We start from the raw sequence: 27,125 nt of genomic DNA on the forward strand, positions 1-27,125 counted from the left end.
AAAGTTCAACAGCTTCTAAGACAAAGCAACCCATTTATTTGGCTCCACATTCACAAACGTTACTCCCTCCACCACCACTCTACAAAGTTCATTCAACAGCACCTCCAAAACATATAACCAATGCCGGGGCGAAAGTGAGGACTGCAGATGCTGGAGATTACAGTCAAGATTTGAGTGGTGCTGGAAAAGCACAGCAGGTCAGGCAGCATCCGAGGAGCAGGAAAATCGATGTTTCGGGCAGGAGTCCTTCATTAGGAATTTCTGATGAAGGGCTCCTGATCGAAACGTTAATTTTCCTGCTCCTCAGATGCTGCCTGACCTGCTGTGCTTTTTCAGCAGTACTCTCATCTCGAATATAATCAATGCCATCTAGAAGGACAAGATGCATGGGAGCACTACCCCTGCAAATCTCCCTCCAAGCCACTCACCATCCTGACTTGGAAATGTATTGCCATTCCTTTATTGTCATTGGGTCAAAATCCTGGAATTCCCTCCTTGATGGCAATCTGGGTCTACCTACAACATGTGGACCGCAGTGGTTCAAGAAGGCAGCTCACCACCACCTTCTCAAGGGGTGACTAGGGACAGGCAATAAATGCTGGGCCCAACCAGCAATATCAACACCCTGCAACTGAATAAAACAACAAAAAAGACTTCCGTAAATTTGCAATATTACTGGATTGAAGAAAAGGGAAATAATTTGGGGTAAATGTTGAAATGTAAATCTGTAGCACACCCTTTGCAAAGTATCAGCTTATGTTATAGAGTCCAAGCTTTCCAAGTTGCCTTGCTCAATGCAGACTGACACTCCCAAGAGGAGACAAAGTTGGAAGATGACAGAACGGCTCTTACCTGTGGTTGGGTCAGGGGGTCCGAACTCCAGTGAGTACCTCAGTACGAAGTGGTTGTTCCAGACATAGAGCTGGTTATCCCGGGGGTTGTAGTCCACAGAGGAGACGTATTGGTAGGGGTTGGGGAAGGCGATGGAGACCGGCTCCTCCCGGTTGAGATTGGTGTTGAAGGCAAAGTCGATGGTGTTACCGATGACCTCACTGTCATCTTCCTTGGACACCGAACGTACAGCATAGAGGACTCCACAGACCATGAAGGCATTAGAGGCTGACCGCTTGTCGTACACCGTCTCCCAGGTGCCCTCGAAGCGCAGTGTGTAGGGGTTGAGCTGGCTCACTACCAGTTTGCCATTGTTCTGCTCAGTGGCATAAATGGCCCACAAACCATTCTCGTCCACAGCCAGGTCAATGTCCGTCTTGCCCCCCCAGCGGTAGGGTGAAGTGTCGTGGTAGTTGGCACCGCCGATAATGGCCTCGCCGCTCTTGATGCGAGTGCGCAGGTCGAACTTGACCACATTCCGCGTCCGTTCCTTATTGTAGAAGACGGCGCCATCGTACACCACAAAGCCGGTACCGTCCACTCGGTGTGGCAGGCGGTATGAGGTAGTGGGCCGCCCCGCCGTGTAGTCCCCCCACGACCCGTATTCGGTCAGTGTGTCGGTGCGGTATGGGATCCACGGCATGTAGTAAATGCGGTCACCGGCCTGAAGAGGATCCTTGCACCAGGCGCCTGCCTCATGCTCTGACTCAAAGACATTGGTTGGCTCGAAGACTTTCCGCAATGTCCCGGGGCAGACGAATACTACGGAGCAAGTAGGATAGAGACACAGACTGATCACTTTTGTTCCTAATAAGGCTCACATTTACACACACAAAAAAATGCGTCACATCATATCAAACAGTTGGGCATGATTCGGTATTTCATTCATGGACAGACCCAGTCTGCTATGAACTAATTCTTGCAATCCAGTCATGAGCTGGTATTCTGACCATTGTTCACTCGTGAGAGTTTGTGAAATACATCGATTGCTTTCACTGCCTGGGAGTTTGCTAATGGTGTTTCCATGTGACAACAAGGTCAGTGCCAACTCAGGTTCTGAGCCCAGCCTTCAGAACCAACCTGTTGTCTGAAATTACTGGCACCATGTCCCAGGCCAAATCTCCACCATACCCCCTCACCCCAGAAGAGTCCAGCATGTGATAAACACACAGGGCATTTGATGGTAACTGCAGGGACTAGTGTAAAGAGAGGAGAACTCAGGTGGTTTCTTAACCGGTTAACATTGTCTCGTCAGTTCACCCATCTTGCTATTAAAAACCAATGGTTGGGAAATATTGAGTCTTTCCTGGTGATCAGTTCAACATCAACCATCTTAGACCACAACCCGAGGTGCAATATCCTCTGGCATGTGATGCCATGCCAAGATACAGGGTGGTTCGATGTCCACTTTATCTGATAACTGTTAAGTATTCTCATTAAAGCAAAACTATTGCAAATCTGGAAATCTGAAACAGATACAGAGTACACTGGAGAAACTCAGCAGGTCTGGCAGCATCTGTGGAGAGAGAGAAAGCGAGTTAACATTTCGAGTCGAGCGACCCTTCTTCGGCTGAAAAAGTCGTACCAGACTCAAAACATTGAATTGACTTAGGTGCTCCAAATGGTTTCAGTGTCCTGGATTAACAGGGAGACAAGATCAATGATGAGGTCTCCTATCCTGGATTCGCCTCTGATAATTCCAGATCAAGTACATGATTGTGGGGATGACGAGATGTAGGGGACAGCAAAAGGTGCCAACCATTTCGTACCATGGCAGCAGTCTCCCTCCTAACTTGAACCTTTGGAACGACTATTTTAATTCTGACACCTACACTCAACTGTAAACTTCAGCAGCAGGAAGAACATAAACTGAGTCAATGGAACTTGTTGGGGGGGGTGGGGGGAGAGAGCATACTCCAGGGTTATGGAGTAACAGTGTGACTGAGTGATGGCATCACAGACACCAAGATGGGCTGAAGGACAGATTCTGTAATATGGTAACAGAGTCGGATTAACTGGAAGACACTAACAAACTTGCAAAATGGATGTATAATTTGCAAATTAATTTCAATGTACAAACCCTTGCAATATGAGATTAGGTTCTACGTTAAAAGGGGGTCATACATTCCTTGGAAAGTAAAAGTCTAAATGGTGTAATGGAATCAAGGGATCTGCAGCTACAGATACCCAGCGATTTTTTAAATCGCTAAATGTCGTGACACAGGTTAACAGAACCACAAGAAAAACAAACCAAGCATTAGGGCTCATTTGTCAATCGAATTGAAAAAAAAAGTATGTTAATTTTTGCTGACAAGACAGACGTGTTGGCAAAGCTTTCCATCTCACACTCATTAGGACCGAATTCAAGAACTCTAAATTTTAAATGATCGCAGCAATTTATATATTTTTTAAACCCCCACACCCACCGCCTAACTGCGGTAGTGCTTGTTTTTTCCCCATGTTGTTGTGGTTCTGTTCGCCGAGCTAGGAATTTGTGTTCCAGACGTTTCGTCCCCTGTCTAGGTGACATCCTCAGTGCTTGGGAGCCTCCTGTGAAGCGCTTCTGTGATCTTTCCTCTGGCATTTATAGTGATTTGAATCTGCCGCTTCCAGTTGTCAGTTCCAGCTGTTCGCTGCAGTGGTCGGTATATTGGGTCCAGGTCGGTGTGCTTATAAGCACATATATACCCACCCAATATACCGATCACTGCAGCGGACAGCTGGAACTGACAACCGGAAGCGGCAGATTCAAACCACTACAAATGCCGGAGGAAAGATCACAGAAGCGCTTGACAGGAGGCTCCCAAGCACTGAGGATGTCACCTAGACAGGGGACGAAACGTCTGGAACACAAATTCCCAGCTCGGCGAACAGAACCACTACAACGAGCACCCGAGCTACAAATCTTCTCACAAACTTTGAATCCATGTTGTATGTGTATAGGTGTGAGACACAGTGAAAGACACAAGGTGCACGATTCTTTATTCAGTTTCACGCAGCAATTTATACTGTGGAAGAAAAGGGTTGGTGATTAGCTGGCAATTTGGCACTGCTGAGGTGATCACCATGGTAAAGCTTCAACCAATCAAAGGCAACTTGCTAACCAATTGGCACACCCTCCCCTTTCTCCTTTGGTACAAGTTGCGATCATTTGACATTAGGCATGGGAGGCAATGGCCTATTGGTACTATCACTCGACTGCTCATCCAAAGATGTTGGTAACACCCTGGAGATCTGGGTGCTAATCTCACCATAGTATATGGTAGAATTTTAATTCAATAAAAATCTGCCATTATGAATGTAATGATGACCATGAAACCGTTGGTTTTCTTTAAAAAAACCATCTCATTATTAATGGAAGTAAATCTGGTTTCTTACATGGTCTGGCCTACATGTGATTCCTGACTCACAGCAACGGGGATGACTCATAACAGCCCTTTGGACAATACATGCCTATGTTCTGTGAGCAAATACATCTGTCCGAATGAGTGTGGGATGAAAAGTTTAAGCCCAACATGCCTCTTTTTTGTGTGATATTCAAGATGTGTTAAACTTAGTTAGAATACACTGGTGATCACCATATTATAAAATATTGGAGAGAAAGTCTGACTGGAATGATACCATAGCTGAGAGACTTTAATTATCAGGTAAGTTTGTGTAATTGTGGAGAGAGGGGCTGACCTGATGATAGTCTTCAAGCAAGAGTGGAGGCCAGGTGGTAGAAAAAAAATGTTTCCACAAGTCAGCAAGCCAGGAACCTGGATGGGGGAGGTGAGGTGGTGCTGGGATAAATATAACAAGGACAGTGATAAATCCAATCAGGAGGTCTGGAGAAAGCTTTTTGATTGCTGGTTATAAAATGGAATGCATTTGTAGGTGGTCATTGAAGTTACTAACATTGATGCACGTGAAGAAAGGTTAAATGTGTACATGATGGAGAATGGAAAAGAGGCATTTGTCAACAGGGTGAGGTGAAGTATGGCAGGAGGATGGCAGACTTGAGCTTAAGAACCAGCATGGAGTTGTTGGGCAGGACGGCACGTCTCTGAAGTAATTTATGCTCCTAAAAAAGGAGAGAAAGACGCAGAATGACAGAGAATGTTTGACGATATCACTGTTTCTTGTAATGATAGGCCAAATTACACTTGTCAACATCAATGCTGTGGAAAGGCAGTAAAGTGCAGGTTACAAAACAAAATTACAAGCTACAGCTGTTACATTCAACCATCTAAATTCTAACAATGATCTTTGCCTACCAGGCAGGTATGAGGGGTACCCAAGTTACACAATATTGTTATCAGTAAGTCAGTGTGAAAGTGACGACTAGAGAGTGATGGTCTGAGGGTGAGTGAGGGTCAGTGAGTGAGTGAGTGAAGGTCACTGTGAGGGAGTGAGGATCAGTGTCAGTGAAGGGCACTGTGAGGGAATGAGGGTCAGTGCGACGGTGAGAGGGTCGGTGTGAGTGAGTGAAGGTTAGTGTGAGGGATAATTATGAGGGAGTAAGGGTTAATGAGAGTGATGTTCAGTGTGAATGATGATCAGGTGTGGGTGAGGATCAGTGCGAGAGAGCATGTGTATGAGTGTGTAGGTGCATTTGTGTCGGTTTTGAACTGGGCTGTGAGAGTGTCTGGCATGTCTTTGTCCACAAACCCTACAAATCACATTAGAAACCACATTGATCCAGAGTAAGGGAACAGCGATTATATTTGTTTACCTTCAAACTTGCTTCCATGACATAATGTCCCACAAAATGAGCCATTATCTCATCTACAAATGTAACAGCTCTCTGTGAAAATCGAGAGTGTGTTCCTGGGAAAGCATAGCAGGTCAGGCAGCATCTGAGGAGCAGGAGAATCTATGTTTTGGATGAAGGTGAGGGAAAAGGTGATAGGTCAGAGTGGGGAGTGATGGATAGGTCTGCATGGTGGTGCCGAGTTGGAGGTTTGGGGCTAGGATAATATGGGGGGAGGCCGGGGGGGAGGGGAAATGAGGAAGTTGTTGAAATCCACAGTTACCCTCTGTGGTTGCAGGGTCCCAAAGCAAAATATGACTTGTTCTTCCTCCAGACATCAGATGGTAATGGTTTTGTGGTGAAGGAAGCCCAAGATCTGCATGTCCTTGATGGAATGGGAGGGAGAATTGAAGTGTTCAGCAGTGGGGTTGGAGGGTGCGGATGTCCCAGAGATGTTCTCTGAAATGAACACACCGGGTGCAGCAGATGCAGTAGATGATATTGGTAAATTTCTGACTGATGTGGAAGGATCCCATGGGGCCTTGGACAGAGGTGAGGGGAGTGGTGTGCAGGTTTTGCACTTCCTGCGGTGGCATGGAAAGGTGCCAAGAGTGGGGTGTGGCCTGGTGGGGGGGCGTGGACCTAATGAGGGAATGGTCTCTCTGGAATCCTGATAGGGGAAGGGAGGGAAATATATCCTTGGTGGTGAGGTCCATTTGGAGATGGCAGAAGTGGCAGAGGATGATGCAATGTGTGCGCAAGTTGGTGGGGTGGAAGGTGTGGACCGGCGGAGTTCTGTCCTTGTTGCGTTGGGAGGAGTGGGGATCAAGGGCAGTGGTGCATGAAGTGGTGGAGGTATGCTGGAGGGCATCGTCAACCACGTGGGAAGGGAAGTTGCGATCATGGACAAAGGAGGCCATCTGGGACTTTCTGAGGTGGAATTGGTCATGCTAGGAACAGATGTTATGGAGGCAGGTGAATTAGGAGTAAGGGATGGCCTTTTACAGGAGGTAGGGTGCGAGGATGTGTAGTCTAGGTAGCTGTGGGGGTCAGTGAGCTTGTAGTATATGTCTGTGGTTAGTTGGTCGCCGGAGACAGTGATGGAGAGGTCCAGGAAGGGGAGGGAGGTGTCCGAGATGGTCCAGGTGAATTTGAGGTTGAGGTAGAAGGTGTTGGTAAAGTTAATGAACTGTTCAACCTCCTTGTGGGAGCATGAGGCAGCGCTGATACAGTTATCGATGTAGCAGAGGAACAGGTGGGGGATGGTGCCGGTGTAACTCCGGAAGATGGACTGTTCCACATATCCGACAGGCATAGCTGGGTCCCGCGCGGGTGCCCATGGCTACCCCTTTGGTTTGGAGGAAGTGGGAGGATTGGAAGGAGGAGTTGTTGAGGGTGAGGACCAATGCAGCCAGACGGATGAGGGTGTTGGTGGAAGGGTACTGTTTGGGATAGCATGAGAGGAAGAAATGGAGAGAGTGGAGGCCTTTGTCGTGGTGGATCAATGTGTACAGGGACTGGATGTTCATGGTGAATATGAGGCGTTGGGGGCTGGGGAAACAAAAATCTTGGAGGAGGTGAATGGTGTGGGTGGTGTCATGAACATAGGTTGTGAGTTCCTGGACTAAGGGGGACGGTGTCGAGGTAGGAAGGGATGAGTTCAGTGGGACAGGTGCAGGCTGAGACAATGGGTCGACCAGGGCAGTCAGGGTTGTGACTCTTTGGTAGGAGGTAGAATTGGACAATGCAAGGTTCACAGACAATGAGGTTGGAGGCTGTCGGTGGGAGATCCCTAGAGGTGATGAGGTTGTGTATGGTCTGGGAGATGATAGTTTGGTGGTGGGAGGTGAGGTCGTGATCAAGGGGGCAGTAGGAGGAGGTGCCTGTGAGTTGGCACGTGGCTTCAGTGGTATAGAGGTCGGCGTGCCACACTACTACTGCGCCCCCCCTTGTCTGCAGGTTTGATGGCAAGTTTGGAATTGGAGCGGAGGGAGTGTAGGGCTGTGTGTTGTGTGGGCAGGAGGTGGGAGTGGGTGAGGGGTGTGGATAGGTTGAGGCGGTCGATGTCACCTCGACAGTTTGAAATGAAGAGATCAAGGGCGGTTAACAGGCCGGCACAAGGTGTCCAGATGAATGGGGTGTGTTGGAAGTGATGAAGGGGTCTTTGGTTGGTGAACCGGTGTCCTAGGTGGGTCCGAAGGCAGAGGCAGCGCAAGAAACGTTCAAGGTCACAGCGTGGCACTCCTGGCACCTACCCCTGCCACCACATAAAATGCAAAACCTGGTGCCCACACCACTCCCCTCATCTCCATCCAAGGCCCCAAGGAATCCTTCTACATCCATTAGAACTTTACCTATACCTCTACCAATGTCATCTACTGCATCCTTTGCACTTTGTGTGGTCTCCTCTACATCGGGGAGACAGGACACTTTCTTGTGGATCATTTCAGAGAACATCTCTGGGACATCCACACCCACCAACCCCACTGCCCCATGGCTGAACACTTCAACTCCCCCTCCCACTCCATCAAAGACATGGGGGTCCTGTTATCACCCGATGCCTGGAGTAAGGACGCCTCATATTCTGCCTTGGGACCCTGCAACCACATGGGATAGCTACCTCATTTCTCCTCCCCCCACATTATCCCAGTCCCAAGCCTCCAACTTGGCAATGCCCTCCAGATCTGTCCATCACTCCCTCCCTCCCCCCACCGACCTATCACCTTCTCCCTCACCTTCATCCATCTATCGCTTTCTCAGCTACCTTCCCCCAACCCCTTCTACCATTTATCTCTCAGCCGTGGCCCACATTCCTGATGAAGGGCTTATGCCCGAAATGTTGATTCTCCTGCGCCTCAGAAGCTGCCTGACCTGCTGTGCTTTCCCAGCAACACACTCTCGACTCTGAGCTCCAGCATCTGCAGTCTTCACTTTCTCCTAGCTCTCTGTGGAATCCTGCTGTGCGCCAACAGTATAAAGATGTCAGTTAGTGACTTCTAATCTGTATCCTGCACACTTGTTAACTTTGCACAGCTCTTCTAAGTTAAAAAGTAAGAACTTGCATTTGTATAGTGCCTTTCACAAACACCATTCCCTCTAAACTGTTCAGCTGCACAGTCCCTTTGCAAGTTAAATGTGCTGCTGTGTAAAAGAAGACTTAAAGGGGCTGTGCACTTAAACAAGTCACTGTATGCTCCAAAATATTAGGTTGTATGTTGTTAGCAAAGACATAATATTACAAAGGATAGTTCATTAAGTAATTTTGACGTGTAGTCACTGTTGTAATATAGCTGGTTTGGATTCAGCAAACTCCCATAACCAGCGACATAATACTGACCAGATTATCTACTTTCTGTAGTGCTGATGATGGATAGATATTGGCTACGATGCTGGGAATAGCTCACCAACATTACTATGGGATCTTTTATGTCCACCTGAGAGGGCAGACAGGGTATCAGTTTTACATCTCACCCAAAGACTGTGACAGTACAGCACTCCTTCGTGATCACACTGAACCCTGGATATCGTGCTCAGAGGTGCACAGTGGGTTTTGGATACACAAATCTTATGACTGAAAGGCAAGAATGCAACCCATTGAGCTACTGCTGCCACCAAGATCCTACATCACTTGATGAACAGAGTTTGATATTTTTCTGTTTATTATTGTAACTGGTGCATTAGGCAAAAGTTTGAATTCCAACCAGATATGAATGCATATGCTTATGTCAGTCTTACACCAAACCAGTAGGTGCTGTGACAGAAAACCAATTAGTTTAGGAGAAGAAGATTGTTTTAGGAACAGGGAGAGACCATTAAACACATCTAGTGCAGTCTCTGAAATGATTGATCATACTCATCTTTTTTTCTCACTGTACCCATCAACTCTTGTTTCCAGAAACACATATTGTTATCCATTCTGAAGTTATGTTGGACTTGAGATGTTAATTCTGTTTCTCTCTCCGCAGATGCAGCCAGACCTTTTTTCCCCCATTATTTGTGCTGAGTTCATTCCTTGTAATTCCCAGTTTATTCCACAACTTTGCTTTTTTTAACCTGCATTTCAGGCTTCACCCATCCACTCCCACACACTGACCTGAGTCACTCAAGTCAATACAAACTTGTGGAACTCATTTTCCACTTAGGTACTTCACAGGCCCTGGGTCTCCAAATTAAGTTGCACAACCTCTCAGCGAGACCTCTGTCCTGTATTTCTCTTATAGCCAGCATCAACCCCCATCCTCCCCGGCCGTGTCTTGTTGATTTTGCTCTCAGCAGGGCAGACCCATTTTCTCTTTTCCACACCTTCGTTAACACCCATTTTACACCTCCATTCTATTAACATCCATTTTTTTTTTACCTCTGTCTCTCCTTTAACACCATTAACACTCTCTTTGACTTTTGCTGTGGGCACTCTCACCATCTGATTCCACTCGCTCCTTTGTCAACGGCATTAAAAAAAAACACCATTTGGCAACCCCTTTCAGTTCCGTAGAAGAGTCATACCAGCACTTGAAACATTAACTCTGTGTTCTCCCTCCACAGATGCTGCCAGCCCTGCTCAGCTTCTCCAGCACTTTCTCTTTTTATGCTTGAGTCAATGTTTGTTGAATCCCTTTAGTGTGAGTCAAGTTTCACCTCATCTCAGTTTAACCTCTCACCACAACTTCAATTGCTGATACTTGAAATCATCTTGGTCACTCATTTTGGGGTCATAATATCTTTCCTATGACGAGGAAATTGGCACTGTGCACAGTATCCACAGGAGTTCAAAACAACACATCACAGAGCAACATAGCAACTTCCCTGTTATTTCATTTTCAGGATTCATCTGCAATTAGAAGGGCAAATTATTGCCAGGGAATTGCAGTATCAGAATAGGGAACCAAGTGTACATGGTTTTGCAGAGACCCAAATGGAATACTGTGTGCAGTTTTGATCTGCACACAACAGGAAAAAATATATTTGCAATGGAGGAGGTTCAGGAAATGTTCACTTGATTGATTCCTGGGACAGAGGGGATGTTTGTCCTCCACTGAAAGGCAAAGTAAATTGGGTCAATATTTGCTAATATTTAGAAGAATGAGAAACAATTGCATTGAGACACTTAAGATTCTCAGAGCTTGGACAGGGTAGTCATTGACAGAGTATTACCATTGGTTGGGGAATATGAAACCCAGGGCTTCAGGGATGCACAATCTCAGGGGTCGGTCATTTAGGATTTGGGAGAAAGATAAATTTCTTTCTCGCAAGATTGGGAATCTTTGGAATTCTCCACTTATGGTGTATTTTAGGTATTTTGGGAAATCGAGGGATATGAGGAGAGGTGAGAAAATAGAGCTGGAGCCCATGATGGTACTGAATGGTGGAACTGGCTCAATGGGCTGAATGGTCTATCACGTCTCTGATTTTTCATGTTCTTGTGTTTGTGTATTCATTTCCTGACCCTAGTTGTCCTCAGTTTGATTCAACCTGTTGGAATTATTCAGTTAGTCACAGTTAAAGTGTCAGCCCAATTTGGCACTGAGTCGGTAGGGTCACATATAGACCAGACTGGGTAAGGAAAGCAGGTTTGCTTTTCTGAGAGATGTGAGTGAACTTGTTTGATTTTGACATTTCTCCATGTTTGCTGATACCAGCATTCTTTTCAAATTGTAAGTCAAGTTCAGATTCACACACAGTGTGATTTGATGTTCCTCTACCTTATGAATTAGGAACATAAACCATTACCTCCCTGTCCAGAAATGCTCCTGGGAAGTTTTTTGATCATTTTTCTGCAGCAATTAGAGGTGAGCCTCTAATGCCAGCCTTGCCAGCAATGCCCACATCCTGAGGCTGAATGAAAAAAGCTAAACAGAGATTTAACAAGATAACACCTCTTAACCTCTTTTTGATCAGCACCATTGTTCTCCCAGGATCTCCCAGTTAATACATAGTCTTTATTTTCTCTCAGAGGCTCATTTGTCTATCGACCTTTTTTTTAAATTCATTCATAAGATGTGGATATCCTGGCTAGAGCAGCATTTATTGCCCAGAGGGCAGTTAAGAGTACAACCGTGTTGTTGAGAGTCTGGAGTCACATGTAGGCCAGACCAGGTGAGGACAGTTGACCTCTTTCCCTGAAGGGCATTAGTGAACCAGGTTTCCTGACAATCGACAACGATTTCATGGTCATCATTAGACTCTTGATTCCAGTTTTTTATTTGAATCTAAATTCCACCATTTGCCATGGCAGGATTTGAACATGTGCCTGCCAGACCATTAGCAGGGTCGCTGGATTAATAGTCTAGTGACAGTATGACTAAGCCATTGCCTCTTTTTTCTTGCCTACAGAACAGTGGAGACTTGAGCTTTGACTATTAAGGCCAATTTAGATTCATTTTTGATTGACCAGAGAGTCCAATGCTATGAAGGGAGTGACAGGCAAGTAGGGTTGAGGCCACAGTCAGATTGGCCCTGACTCTATTGAATAGTGAAACAAGTTTGAGGGGCTGAATGGCCTATTGCAGCTCCTAGTTCATAAGTTTGGATGAACTGCAAACAATTTCAGCCCAGGCGTATTTTGTTAACTGGATCAGGAATATTGAAGGATAATCTCTTTCGGGGTGAGGAATATTGAAGGAGGTGCCGTTAGAATGGGATAACTAAGGTTGACTGTTGCCTGAGCATTCTCCCTTGCTCTCATTAGCATTTTCCTTACTGGGGAAGGAAAGACCTGCATTTATATAGTGCCCTTCAAAAGCACTCTTTAGCCAACTGTTAAAGCATAAAGTTCAAGAACCAATCTGCTCTCAGCAAGCTCCCATCAAATTGGAAAAAAAGATGTTGGTTCAGGGCCAAACATTGGCAGAGGCATTGGGAGAACTCCCATGCTATCTTTGGCATAGTGTCGTGGAATCTTTTACATCTATCCAAGAGCAGAAATGGCTCAGATTAATGTTATATCTGTAAGACCGCACCACTGATAGTGCAGCCCTGCCTCAGAACAGTGTTAGAGGCCCAGATTCATTTCTACTTAAATCCCGAGAGTGGGCTTGAACCCACTCACTTCTTACTCCAGAAGTGAGTGACAGCTGCTACTGATTCATAATAAAATGAGAACTAAAGTGAAGGATCTACAGTTGCTGCATTTCTGAGCCATCTTTTAGTTCCTCACTATATTCTGAAGCAGGCAGATGAAGCCTGATTATCCCAACACTGACCACATTTTACTTGGAAGTTCTTTGATCCATCATCTTCTTTACATGCTGGATAACAATTAAACAATTACAGCTTAATTCCATAAAATTTCCACAAGAACTCCTCTCAAACCTGATTAGAACTAATGAGGAAACAGTGCAAAACACACTCCGAGCACAAGTGTCCATAGGAACACACTCTGAACACATTTTGAATGTGAATATTCTGGAGAACACATTCTGAATATGAGTATTCCCATGGGACATACTTTGAATGTAAGTATCACGGGGGGACACACTCAGAGCTTGAATATCTCAGGGGAACATATTCAAAACAACAACAACTTGCATTTATATTGACTTTAATGGAGAAAAATGTAAGGAATTACCCATGAATGTTCCCTTGTTATAGACTCCATCCCTATGACAATAACATTTGAACAGAGATGAGCTTTTGATTTCATATGCACTAATCACGAAGACTGCTTATTTCCACCTCTGCAACACCGCCCGGCTGAACTCCTGTCTCAGCCCATCACCTGCTGAAATCCTCATCCCATCTTTCGTTCCTTGTCAAGTCAGCTGTTCCAGTACACCCCTGGCTGCACTCCCACATTCTACCCTCCATACATTGGTCACCCAGGACACTGCTACCTGCGCCTGAACACAAAGACAGTTCCTATCTCCCCTTTACTCTCATCTTCACTGACCTGCTCTGGCTTCTTCTCAAACAATATCTCGAACTGAAAAATTCTCAGCCTTGTTAGCCTCACCCCCATTCCTAAAGTGTGAAATCTCCTTCAAGCCCCACATGTAATAACTTCCAAGATAATACTGTTATGCTCTACATCTCCCTAATTACAATTGCTTCATATTTTGTTGTTGTCAATTACTTTGATCTTAAGCTCTGGAATTCTCTCCCTTGCCCTCTCTACCTCAACCTTCTCCTACAAAACGTTCCCTAAAACCTACTTCTTTGACCAAGCTGCAGCTCATTTGACTCCCATAACCCCCTCCCAAAGCTCACATGAGGCCTTGTATCAAGTTTTATTTTATCATATTCTGTGAAGCATCTAAAAAGCCTTTTCTTATGTAAAAGGTGCCATATCATTTGTTGCTGAGCAAATGGTTGACAATGAGAGATTGCTAGCGAACAACATTAAGAGAAAGACCCAAACATTGTTGTAAGCGTGTGGTTGAAAGAAGACTGGAGAGTAGTAGAAGCTAAGAGGGAGAAGGAGCACAACATTGTTGAGCAAGGTGAGATTAAACAAGGGAAGTTCTTATGAACAACTGAAGGGGAGAGTGCAAGCCCTCAGGTGTGGAGAAGTGAGCAGAGGACCTGGTTGTAGACAGATCACATTCTTTCCAATCAAGGAGGAAGGAGAGATAAAGGAGAGCAGAGGAATAGAGAGGGAATTCCTATACTTGTGCCTCAGGCAATGAAGGCACAACCAGCAATAGCAGACCATCATAATCAGAGATGGTCAAGAGTCCATAATTGGCAGAGCACAGATATGTTGTAGGACAGGAGATTACACAAGGAGAGGGGGAACCTATAAGTAAACAAAGTTGAGAATTTTAAGATTGGTTGATGCTTGTCTGTGAATCTATGTAGGTCAACCAGCCGAGGGGTAAAGGGTGAAGGGGACCTGGGTGTGAGTGAGGACATGGGCAGCAGAGTTTCAGATGATTTCTAGTTTACAGTGGATGCATTTTGGGAGGCTGCCCAGGAGTGCAATGTCAAAAGCAAGTAAATGGATTTCTGCAGATGTGCTACAGCTCGTAAGGAGGGTGTTACAGACAGCCCTAGTGACAGTGTGGGATATGTGCAGGCTAAGTCAAATAAAAAACTAAGGCTGCAAAACAACTCTATTCATTGCCAGGGAGATTGGCGGTTTCAGTGACTGGAGGTCAAAGAAACAATCGTTGGCCTTGTTGATACTTTTTAAAAAGGAATTTCTGCTCTTTCAATCCTGAATGTTGGATAGGCGATCTGATAATTTAGAGAAAATGGAGGATTGGGGAGAGGTGATGGTGAGGTAGAGCTGGGTACTATAGGTGTACATGTGGAAACTGATAGTATGCTTTCTGAGGGTGTCTCTAAGGGACAGCACATGGATGGGGAATAGACACAGTTTAAGGATGGATCACTGGTGGGGGACACCAGAGTTAGCTGTGCTGGAGCATGAGAAGAGGAAATCTCTGTAGGAGATCCTCAGATCAGTGTCCTTGGTCCAACCATCTTCAGCTGCTTCACCAATGACCTTCTCTCCATCATAAGGCCAGAAGTGGAGATGTTCTCTGACGATTGCACAATACTTAGCACCATTCGCAACTCCTCAGATACCGAAGCTGCTCATATTTAAATGTAACAGGACCTGGACGATATGCAGACTTGGGCTGATAAATGGCAAGTAACATCCACACTGCCCAAATGCCAGGCAATGGCCATCTTCAGTTAGAGACAATCTAACCACTGCCTCTTGACATTCAATAGTCTTACCATCACTGAATCCACCACGGTCAATATGCTCGGATTTACCTTTGATCAGAAACTGAAGTGGACTTGCCACATATACACAGTGCTACATGAGCAGGTCAGAGGCTAGGAATACTGAAGTGAGTAATTCACCTCCTGACTCCCCAAAGCCTGTCTGCAATCTACAAGATATAAGTCAGGAGTGTGATGGAATACTCCCCACTTGACTGGATGAGTGCAGCTCCAACAACATTCAAGAAGCTTAACAACATCCAGGACAAAGCAGGCTGCTTGATTGGTACCACACCAGAAACATCCACTCCCTTCACCACTGATGCTCAGTGGCAGCAGTATGTATTATCTATAAGATGCACTGCAGAAATTCAGCAAGGCTCCTTCGCACTTTCCAAATCCATGACTACTTCCATCTAAAGGACAAGGGCAGCAGATACATGGCAAACCATCCCCTGTAAGTTCCGTTCCAATTCACTCACCATCCTGAGTTGGAAATATATCGGCGTTCTTTCACTGTTGCTGGGTCAAACACCTGGAATTCCATCCTTAAAGATATTCTGGGTCAACTACGGCACATGCTCTGCAGTGTTTCAAGAAGGCAGCTCACCATCACCTTCTCAAGGGCAACTAGGGACTAGACAAAAAATACTGGCCCAGCCAGCGACACCCACATTCCATGAGTGAATAAAACAAAAACATGCATACATACACACACACACAGACTCTCTCTCTCTCTTTTACACTCTCTCTCTCACACATACAAGTGCACGCTCTCTCTCAGATAACTCCACAAAGGCTTGCAGCATGTCACCAACTCACCCTTTATTTGCATGTGCATGATAGTTGAACCTCTAACTCTCTTGTTTATATATGTCAGCTAACACTCCTGGATTTGACCAAGTTAACAGCACCAATCAGGGACATTCTCCCCGTGTCTGCGTGGGTTTCCTCCTGGTGCTCCGGTTTCCTCCCACAGTCCAAAGATGTGTAGGTCATGTGAATTGGCCATGCTAAATTACCCGTAGTGTTAGCTAGGGGGGGTAAATGTAGGGGAATGGGTGGGTTGTGCTTCAGCGGGTCGGTGTGGACTTGTTGGGTCAAAGGGCCTGTTTCCACACTGTAAGTAATCTAATCTAATCATATTCTTTGAGGTCCAACTGGCTGATCTCATTCCAATCACAACATCCCTTCCCCGCTAATTCCTGGGAAGTAGGCCAGTTATTTTTTCTATAACTTCTTCTTGGGCATTTATGCACTGGGTTCAATTCCTTCGACTCTGCCTCAGATGTGGGCGGTATGTACCAGACTGCATCCTGCCTCTTGCCCCTGGAGTGTCTCTTCTGAAATTCATCTACTTCTTCATATGGTAATGACACTGAGGCTGTGACATCTGCTGTGCCCACCTTGTCCTCAGAGTTTTCTTCGATGCTAGGGTTCTTGCCAGAAGTTCAGAGGGGTTGGGTATGTTTTGCTCCAGCACATTTGCAAGGTTGTAGCTTTTATATAGTCCTTGTGCTTGCGCAGGACAGATTCTCTGAACCAAACTTAGCATGTTATGGGATCTGATCTCATGTCGACCATACTTCTTACCCATGCATGGTCATTTCCATGGTTTTAAAAGCAAACTTTGACCCCTGAAGTAAACTGCCTCTCTCTTGCTTAGAGATGTCCTGTGTTTGGCATTGGCATTCCTAATGCTGATTCACCCCAGGTTCAGGAAGAACAGGTGTGACCTGGTGTGGAGTTTTCTCCCCATTAGGAACTCCGCTGGAGCTATCTCTGGAGTTGCATGAGGGGTGGTCCTATAATCAAACAGGAACTGGGATAGTTTGGTATCTAGTGAACCTGTAGACTTTTTCTTTAAGCCTGCCTTCAAACTTTGGACTGCTCTTTCCACCAGACGATTGGATAATGAATTTTCTTTAGATAGATTAGATTACTTACAATGTGGAAACAGGCTCTTCACCCCAACAAGTCTGCACCGACCCGCCAAAGCGCAACCCACCCATACCCCTACATTTACCCCTTCACCTAACACTATGGGCAATTTAGCATGGCCAATTCACCTGACCAGCCCATCTTTGGACTGTGGGAGGAAACTGGAGCACTCGGAGGAAACCCACGCAGACACGGGGAGAACGTGCAAATTTCACACTATCAGTCGCCTGAGGCGGGAATTGAACCCGGGTCTCTGGTGCTGTGAGGCAGCAGTGCTAACCACTGTGCCACCATGCCGCCCAATGGTATGGAACTGTCCTTATATGTTGAATGCCATCGATGGACTTTGGGAAATACCAGATTTCCTTGCTGGTAAATGATGGCCTATTATCGGTGAACAACAACTCCGGAAGTCCATGGTTTGCAAAAGATGCTTGTAGTTTTTCCATCTGTTTGATGAAGGAACTCTGTGCAGTTCCAACCATTTTGAATGCAAATCAACAATGATTGAAAACATAGAACCCACTAAAGGACCAGCATATCGAAGTGTGACTGAGTCCAAGGTTTGCCCGGCAATTCCCACAAATGTGGAGGAGCTGCTGGCAGTAATATTTGTCCTTGTTGGCACTCTGGGTACTGCCCCACCAATGCAGCTATGTCAGCATCCAATCCTGGAAACCAGACATAACTTTTCGCTGACATCATCATTTTGGAAACCCCTAGGTGGCCCTGGTGGGGTTCAGACAGAATCCAGTGAAGAGCTTTGTCGGGACAATCATAAAGCTGCAATGACATGTTCAGAGTATCCCTACAATGTGGAAGCAGGCCATTCAGCCATCAAGTCCATACCACCCTTCCGAAGAGCATCCCACCCTACTCCTACCCTATTCCTGTAACCCTGCATTTCCCATGGCTAATTCACCCATCCTGCACATCTTTGGACTGTGGGAGAAAACTGGACTACCCAGAGGAAACTCACACAGACTTGGGGAGAATGTGCAAACCCTTCGCAGACAGTCACCCAAGGCTGCAATAAAACCTGGGGTCCCTGGCACTGTGAGGCAGTAGTGCTAACCACTGAACTACTCTTGCTCCCCATAATAATATGTCGTCCTCTGTGGTGATCTGGTCTCATCAGGTCCAGAAAGGTTTAAATTCTGGTTGTGATGGCACTTTTGTTTCCCTGATCACCATCAGCTGTTTTAGTTTTGCCAGGATGGGATCTTTTTGTTTCCACAGTCTGATATTGTCAGCAGTGACCAGAAGGCTATTCAGAAAACTTAAAACTCACACGGACTCTTCCAATGGCGGCACCGCCAGTGGTTTTTCTGACAATTGGAGGCGGCTCAAGACATCCACCATTTGCCACTTGTAACTGTATGCACCCAGATTAAGAGTTCAGTGCTGAATTCGAATTATCGGCATGGCCCTGTTCTCTTTAAGTAGCTCAAGCAGGGGTGTGGTCCATTACTTTTACAAATTTATGTCCGTAAAAGGTATTGGTGGAGCTTTCTCACACCAAAGATGACCACCTTCCTTCTCTATCTTAGCGTATTTTCGTTCTGCATTAGCCAGAGTCAGGTATGTTATCAGGTATTCCTTTCTGCTTGATCAACCGGTGAGCCAACACTACCCTGATACCATACAGGAAGGCACTGTATGTAAGCATCACATTTCACTTGAGATCATAGTGTGCCAACACGTTAGACAACGATAGCTACTTCTTCACTTCCCTAAAGGCTACATCTTGGCTATGAGACCATTTCGAAGGCTGATCCTTCTTCAACAGGAGATGTAAGGGGGCCAGGATGGAGGCCAGGTTAGAAATTTACCAACTCAAGGAAAGATCTAAACTTCGGTACACACATGGGAGCTGAAGCATTTTTGATTGCCTTCACTTTATTTTCCAAAAGATGTACCCTGGTCTTATTGACTCTGTAATCCAAGTAGGTCACTTGGGGTGCCTGGAACAGACACTTTTCCCTCCTAAGGTGTACGCTCACCTTGGATAAATGTTGAAGCACTCGATCCAAATTCTCTAAATGTTCTTTATTGGTCTTCCCAGTTATGCTCTTTATTGGTCTTCCCAGTTATTAGACATCATCCAGATAATCAGTGACCTGGGGTAGAACTTGTAAAATATGTCCAATTTCACTGGAAAATGGCACAGGTTGATGATACCTCAAAAGACAGTCTTGTATATTGGGGTACAAACCCTTATGGGTAGCAATTGTAGCATGCTTCTGGGATTCCTCATCCATTCACAATTGCAGGTCCACATGGTTCATTTCCAGCTACCTGAAGGACAGCCAACACCCCCCCTCCTCACCCCATCAGCTTTGTGTCTAAGTCCTGTATGTGAAAGATTGGGTATTTACCCAGCTGCAAAAAGCATTTTACCTTTTGTTTGAAATCCCCACAAAGGCAAACAATGCCTTTGGGCCTCATAATTGGTTTGACTAGTGTTGCCCATTCCACAATCTGGACTGGTTTGATGATTCTTTTGCTTTCGAGTGTTCTGATTTCTGCCTCTACTTCTGCCTGTAAAGGACTGGGTGGGCCTTTCAGAATTGTCAAATCGCTTCTTGGTCGGCATGTAAGGTGAATTCTTTGATAGTCCCTAGGCCTTCCTGAGAAACTTCTGAGTATTTGATTAGGACTTCACTCAGGCGGCCACATTCTGATTGAAAAATGTTGAGCCAATCAAGCTGAATCTTTCACCCCATCAAACTTGGGCCCAAGTCTTTATTACGGAACCAGCTGCTTCGCATAGGAGAACCCTTAATTGGCAAGGTTCCCTACCTGGTTCTCAGCCTGATCAAACATGAGGCTTGGAGTCCAGAGGAAATTTGGTAAAGACTGGTTCCGCAATCACTGATACAGTTGTGCCAGTATCATCCTCCATTAGAACCAGGTGACCATTTTACCAGAAGTATATTTTGATTGGTTCTGATTTGGAAGGTGCTAAGTAATTTAACTGTTCCAAACCAGCTATAGATGGACTTTCCAGGGTGTGCATTCTCCTGGAAACTGGCCTGTGAGTTATCTTACTCAATTCAGGGCTAGTGGGACTCTTTTGCGGTCTTGTGTCCGTATGCTGGCAGCAAATACAATGGCCTGCCGGTTCGGATCCTGAAGAAAATGTTAACCATTTGGCCAAGGCTTGGCTTTGTTTTGTGGTTTTGCTGTGGGCTGACCTAGCAGATCCTAGTTCAGGATATGTCCTGAGGCTATGCAATCGCCTTCATTCAAGTGGTGTTCCCCAAGCTCAGTCAGACTGGTGAGGGTGTCCACTTCCATCAGAATACCTGGTAACTCAAGTGCTCCACTTTCTGCATTTTCCAATGATAAAGCCAATTGTAGTGCCTGTTTGAAGTCCACTTGGGCTTCAGCTAGTAAGCTGTTTACATCATTAATCATTAAGGCATGCAGTGTGTTAGCGTTTATTAGTAGATGGATTGAGTTTCGGAACCATGAGGTCATGGTGCAGCTGTACAAAACTCTGGTGCAGCCACACATGGAGTATTGAGTACAGTTCTGGTTATAGGAAGGATTTGGAAACTCTGAAAAGGGTTCAGAGGAGATTTATTGGATGCTGCCTGGTATGGAGGGAAAATCTTATGAAGAAAGGCTGAGGGACTTGACACTGTTTTCCTTGGTGAGAAGAAGGTTAAGAGTTAACTTAATTGAGACATACAAGATAATCAGTGGGTTAGATAGGGTGGACAGTGAGACCCTTTTTCCTCGGATGCTCATGGCTAGCATGAGGAGGCATTGCTTTAAATTGAAGGGTGATAGACAGATATCAGAGGTAGTTCATTACTCAGAGTAGTAAGAACGTGAAACACACTGCCTGCAACAGGAGTAGACTCACCAACTTTAATGGCAATTAAATGGTCATTGGATAGATATATGGATGAAAATGGAATAGTGTAGGTTAGATGGGCTTCAGATAGGTTTCACAGGTTGGCGTAACATCTGCTATATTAGATTAGATTGCTTACAGTGTGGAAACAGGCTCTTCAGCCCAACAAGTCCACACCGACCCGCCAAAGCGTAACCCACCCAGACCCATTCCCCTACATTTACCCCTTCACCTAACACTACGGGCAATTTAGCATGGCCAATTCACCTAACCTGCACATTTTTTGGATTGTGGGAGGAAACCGGAGCACCCGGAGGAAACCCACGCAGACACGGGGAGAATATGCAAACTCCACACAGTCAGTCACCTGAGGCGGGAATTGAACCTGGGTCTCTGGCGCTGTGAGGCAACAGTGCTAACCACTGTGCCACCGTGCTGCCCACAACATCGAGGGCCGAAGGGCCTGTACTGCGCTGTAATGTTCAATGTTCTATTAATCCTGCATCTCAAATGGTCTCTCAGCATTTCATTAAGGGTAAACCAAAGTCACATGCCTCTGCCTGTCGTCTTATCTCCCGTGAAAAAGCCGACAGTGTCTCAGAATTAAAGGAGACTTGGTGTCATAATATTCCTTAACTAAATCCATCAACTCTTGAAATGCTTTAGTATTTGCTGCCTCTGGGAAAGTTAGGCAGCTAATAACCAAAAAAGCTGTGAGTCCACATGCTGTCAGGAGAATTACTTGTTGCTTTGCATCTGTGCCAATGTCATGTGTCTGGAAAAAATAACACATTCTTTCCACACACTGTGCTCAGTCATCAATGGCAGGATTGAATGAATCAAGCTTCCCAAATACCAGCATCACGGCAGAAATGCTTACCCCCACTCAAAGATGATTGCTACGAGTGAATCTCTTCAGGGGTGTGTTTTTTCTCTTGTCGCCACTGAAGTAACTCCACCAAGTTAGCCTTTATTTACTCATGTATAGTATTTGATACTGATCCAGCTAGCATACAGCTTGCTTCTAGAGTGTGCAAAACCCTAGACACTCTTGTTTACATCTGTCAACCAGGACTCCCTGATTGGACCATGTTAACAGCATTAATTGGGGAACTCATATTCAATGACATCCACTTGGCCTGCCTTATTCCAATTCTCGCACATTTCTTATACATTTCTCTCACACACTTTCTCTCTGATACACAAGTGTGTACTCTTGCATACATACGCACATGCTCTCTCTCAAGGGCACACAATCTCTTTCACACACATGCATGAACACTCTCACAAATGCACAAACACTCTCACTTACGTGCACACACTTTTTCTCACATTCACTCTCTCTTTCTTATATGTACATAAAAACTCTCCCACTACACTCTGTCCCTCACATACACTCACACACTTTCACTCACTCACAAACACTCTCTCTCACACACACACACACACACACTCTCACACACATACACACACACACAATCACAGTCACACACCCAAACACTCTCTCTCACACAGACAAACACGGGGAGGTGATGTTAATCCAGAGACCCACATAACATTCAGGGAAATAAAAACTGAAAGAACTGCGGATTCTGTAAATCAGAAATAAAAACAAAAGTTGCTGGAAAAGCTCAGTAGGTCTGGCAGCATCTGTAAAGAGAATCAAAGTTAATGTTTCAGGTCCGGTGACCCTTCCTCAGTTCTGGAGATCCAGGTTTGAATCTTGTCATGACAGGTGGTAGAGTTTCAATTCAGTAGAAAGTAATCTAAAATCAAGAGTCTAATGATGACCATGAATCCATTGTTGACTGTTGGGGAAAAAAAAACCACAATGCCCTTTAGGAAAGGAAATTGCCATCCTTACTTGGTCTGGTCTACATGTGACTCCAGACCCCAGTATTGTGGTTTACTCCTGGGCAGTTAGGAATGTGCAATAAATGCTGGCCTTGCCAGTGACACGCACATCCTGTGAGTGAATTTTAAAAAGCTGATACACTTACATATGCACACACACAGACACTCCATGTTGTTTGTACATGGAAAGACCTCTGCTTGAGGCTCAGTAACAGTGAATGTACCTCTGTGATCTTCTTCAGGAATACTGCAACTCCACACTATTGTGAATTACATGCGATAGGGATCATGACATTACCCTGGCTGAAGACTCAAACGTCTGAATGTAGTAAATGAATAAAGTTTATTATTTGCAGACTGAGTAACGAAGATGAGTTGTGAGATTGTAGATTTGTTAAATGGGTGCAATCACACAGCAATGTTAGTTTGATGGTGTGGTGCAAATGTCACGGTCCAGTAAAGCTGAGACTAATGTTCTCGGGACATGGGTTCAGATCCCACTACAGCATTTGGTGGATTTGAATTCAGTTCATGAAACTCGAATTGAAAGCTAGTCAGCACTGTTGTAGGCCATGATAACCACCATCAATTGTTGTGACTAGAGAAGGAAATCTGTCAGTCTGGCTTTTATGCAACTCACGATCCAGCAATAGGGTTGAATCTTAACTGCAGGGCAATTAGGGATGGGGAAGAAATGCTGGCCTTCCCAGTGACGCCCATATTCCATGGAAGAATAGGAAAAAAATAGCAAGAAGTAGTGAGAGCAAAGGTGTTCAACTCCTTCCACTGTCAGAATGTAAAACAGATTGTGAGCATTGATCACACCTTAAAATGCAACTTGGCTGTCCAAAACATTAACATTGCAAATCAGGTGGTGATATGTGCCTTGAGGCACTGAGCTATCGGGACACAATGATTTATATTAAGATTGTACAGATGAATGGTTGGCCATTAATCACGCTGGAGCTCACAGCAACATGCACAGAGCAGCAGTATCCCAGGAAAACACACTTGAATGCTCATCATTTTTAGTCAGATGTCTTAGAAGACGTTGCAGGATGGTGGATACCAAACAGGAAGCAAATAACAGTTTAGGAGGTGTAATGGCCAACTGTTCTATGTTCACTTATGTGTGTGCAGTAACTGATCCACGCTTACTGTGCTTGACTGCATAATTGTCTCCGAGTAAAGTAAACAGACCCTCCAGAAGCTGAGGTGTAAGCATGAGTGCAGGCATTTTGTGATTACAGAAATACTTTCAAAATTGTGAACAAACTTGGTGCATTGTGAGAAACTGGTCTCATCTCTGTGTGACTCTGAGATGTTTAATTGTTAGAAGTTTGCTTTAGAAAAGTCTTAAAAAGGTATGAGTTACGATGAATAGACAAAAGATTGTGAATGTGAAGCATAAGTGCAGTCCATTCAGCCCAACTGGCTAGTGGTGTTGCTTATACTCCATATGAGTTTCAATCCACTTATCTCACCCGTCACTGGTCCTTATGTTTCTAATCCCTTTTCTCTCATGCTGACACCAAGCATATCTTAAACGTATTAATCCCCTTACTTTCAATCATTTAGCATGACACAGAGGCCCACACATTCACTACTTGGCATGCAATGAAGTTTATCCTACATTTGTTGTTTGATATTAAAAAAAAGCTTACTCTTAGGTTGCACCTTCTCAGTTACCAAAAGGACGAATGGGATTCATTGCTAATCTGCTTTCAAGACGTAGTCACTGCTGTAAGGTGGGAAATTTGACAGTCAGTTTGAGCACTGACAACACTATATTCTTAAGTCCTCTGGTTCTACACTCAGCCAGAAGTGACAAGATAACATCGATTTGATTTTTCTCACCTCATCCTGTCAGTTGCCTTTTGATCACGTGCAGTTAACTATAGAGAAACAACTTCTCCACATCCATGCAATCAAACCCTTTTCGAGTTTTTTAAAGATTTGTTTTGCTGGGGAGAAAAGATGTCCCAGTCTGTTCAATCTTCTCAATCAATTGTAGCAATCCAATTCTGGCAGAAACTGAGTATGTCTTGCAGCAGGAGCACTCCAGTATGTGGGGAAAGTATCTTCCTCTTAACATGCTTCCCTGGAATATTCATGTTCTAAGTGTGTCCCCGTAAGATACTCATCCTTGTTCTCGCAGGATACTCATGCTCTGAGGATGTTCCCCAAGGATACTCACGCTCTGAGTGTGTTCCCATGATATGCTTGTGCTCCGAGTGTGTTCCTGAAGGATATTTATGCTCTGAGTATGCTCCCCTGGAACACTCATGCTCCAAGTATGTTCCCCTGGGATATTTGTGCTCTGAGTGTGTTCCCCTGGGTTACCCATGCTCTGAGTATGTTTCTTTGGGACAACCTAGGGTATGCCAGGGAAACACACTAAGAACACAAATGACCAAGTGGACCACATTTGAAGCACAGGCAGGAACACACAGACATGACTATTCCAGGGCAACATGCTTGGAGCACAAGTAACCCATGGGAACACATTCAGAGAACATGTATCCAACAGGAAGCACCAGTATCTCAGGCTTGGAGCAATGATATTCCAACAAAGTGAAACAATGGGGGGTTTCATTGTTTTTGAATAGGAAGTGATGCTACTGGAAAGTGGTCAATATCACACCCATCAGCTGCTTGCTGAATGCAGGAAATGAACTTTTACTGTCTACCTGATTGCCTGGAGCCATTCTTTGTTGTTTGATTGGATAATTCCTGACTGTCAAAGTTTTTTTTCCCCATTTCCAAAAGACACTTATTTACTCCTAATGAACAAAAATCTTCCAAAAGAATTCAGAGGTGATGCCAATCCTGAATGTCTCAATGATTTGCCTTCTGGAATTGGCTGGCGATAGCACCGTGGAGATTCATCTCCTGCCCCTGGAGTCTCGAGAGCAATTCAGGAGATTGGCAACTTGAGGTCGTTACGTTCTACCTTGAACCTCTCCCCCCTCAAAAACACACAGAACCAAGCAGCAACCCACTCCCCATTCCGACCTCCTTCCCCCTCCCCTGCCCTCCCACCTCGAAGCCTCTGACTGGGAAAACAGCTCACACTCCTACCTGTTTCCCTCAGAAGCTCCAACAGGCCCAGAGTGTAAAGCAAGATGCAGATCAAAACCCTGGGAAACATTGTTCTGAGCAGCTGGGAGGCACGGAATCCATTGTACATCCCTTGGGTTCTTACTTGATAATTCAGCCCATCATAACACTCCCTGCCTGTCTCGATTTTGATTAATTCTTTGTCAAGAAACCCCATCTCATATCAAACATGGTCAGAATATCACATCATGACTGAATCACAACACGGCTGCACAGTCACCACATTGTCTCATTTTGCGTTTTGTCTCTCTGTTTATCTTTAAAAGTGTGTGACTTTTTTTTTAGAAAAAGCAAATTGCCTCTTAAATTAAGCAGAAAATAAATAAATTGTAATCTGGCGTCTGGTCGAGTCACTGCGCCACCGAAACCAAATCATAGTTAAACAAAGCTTACAGGTGTGGAAAGGAAGAGCAGAGGAGGAAGAGGAACAGCAAGTGAGGTAGCCCAGGAAACCCAGTTGCTATGGGAAACATGAAGAAGGTTTCTGGATAAAATCAGATGGATGGACAAATTGAGGCACCCATGGGTGAGGAATATCCCTAAGGAGGTAAAACAACACATCCCGAGCAGCTTTTATTTTCATATAAAACACTTACTGATGTCCCCATGTTAGGTTTGTGATACAGGTTAATGACTGCTAGTTACAGGTAGAGATCGAGACTGAATTAATTTTTGGCTACACGTGTGCCCTGCTTAGGGCCAGCAGACCAGAGAAAAGGGGATAAAGGGAGTAAACAATTATATAGGTACAAAAAAAACAAAGTGTCGGGGTTGGAACTGTGTATGTTATAGCTTTACCTTTTTGTTCCACTTCTATTTAAGCATCGGAAGAGAGAGAGAGTGAAAAAGTGCAAGAAAAAAGAGAAAATAGATTAACATATTTTCGAGCACTGCAACTAGTGGAATAATTTTTCTTTTTTTTTAAAGCTGATGAGTCAACAAACCTGTCACAGAATAATGAAATGGTTTTGTTCTCGTTGTATATCCTTCATCTATTCAACAGCAATCTGGAGCAGAGCTAATATTAGCAGCTAGCAGATCATTACACAGTTT

General features: G+C 45.0%; 1 protein-coding gene across 17 annotated transcripts in view; it reads right to left on the reverse strand.

Annotated features, from left to right (window-relative positions):
• Nucleotides 1-27,125, reverse strand: part of LOC122552175 (adhesion G protein-coupled receptor L1-like) — a 588,240-nt gene that overhangs the window by 124,356 nt on the left and 436,759 nt on the right. For 12 of the 17 annotated variants that reach the window (XM_043694724.1, XM_043694732.1, XM_043694736.1 and 9 more), the window contains 2 exons: nt 26,871-26,885; nt 853-1,653 (listed from right to left, as the gene is read on the reverse strand). In XM_043694724.1, coding sequence (XP_043550659.1) covers nt 853-1,653; nt 26,871-26,885 — 816 coding nt within the window. The remainder of the gene's footprint in view (nt 1-852; nt 1,654-26,870; nt 26,886-27,125) is intronic. The other 5 variants (XM_043694735.1, XM_043694723.1, XM_043694734.1 and 2 more) reach the window with 1 other exon arrangement.

Source organism: Chiloscyllium plagiosum, chromosome 8 (assembly GCF_004010195.1).
Source record: "Chiloscyllium plagiosum isolate BGI_BamShark_2017 chromosome 8, ASM401019v2, whole genome shotgun sequence".
Classification (NCBI taxonomy): Eukaryota; Metazoa; Chordata; class Chondrichthyes; order Orectolobiformes; family Hemiscylliidae; genus Chiloscyllium; species Chiloscyllium plagiosum.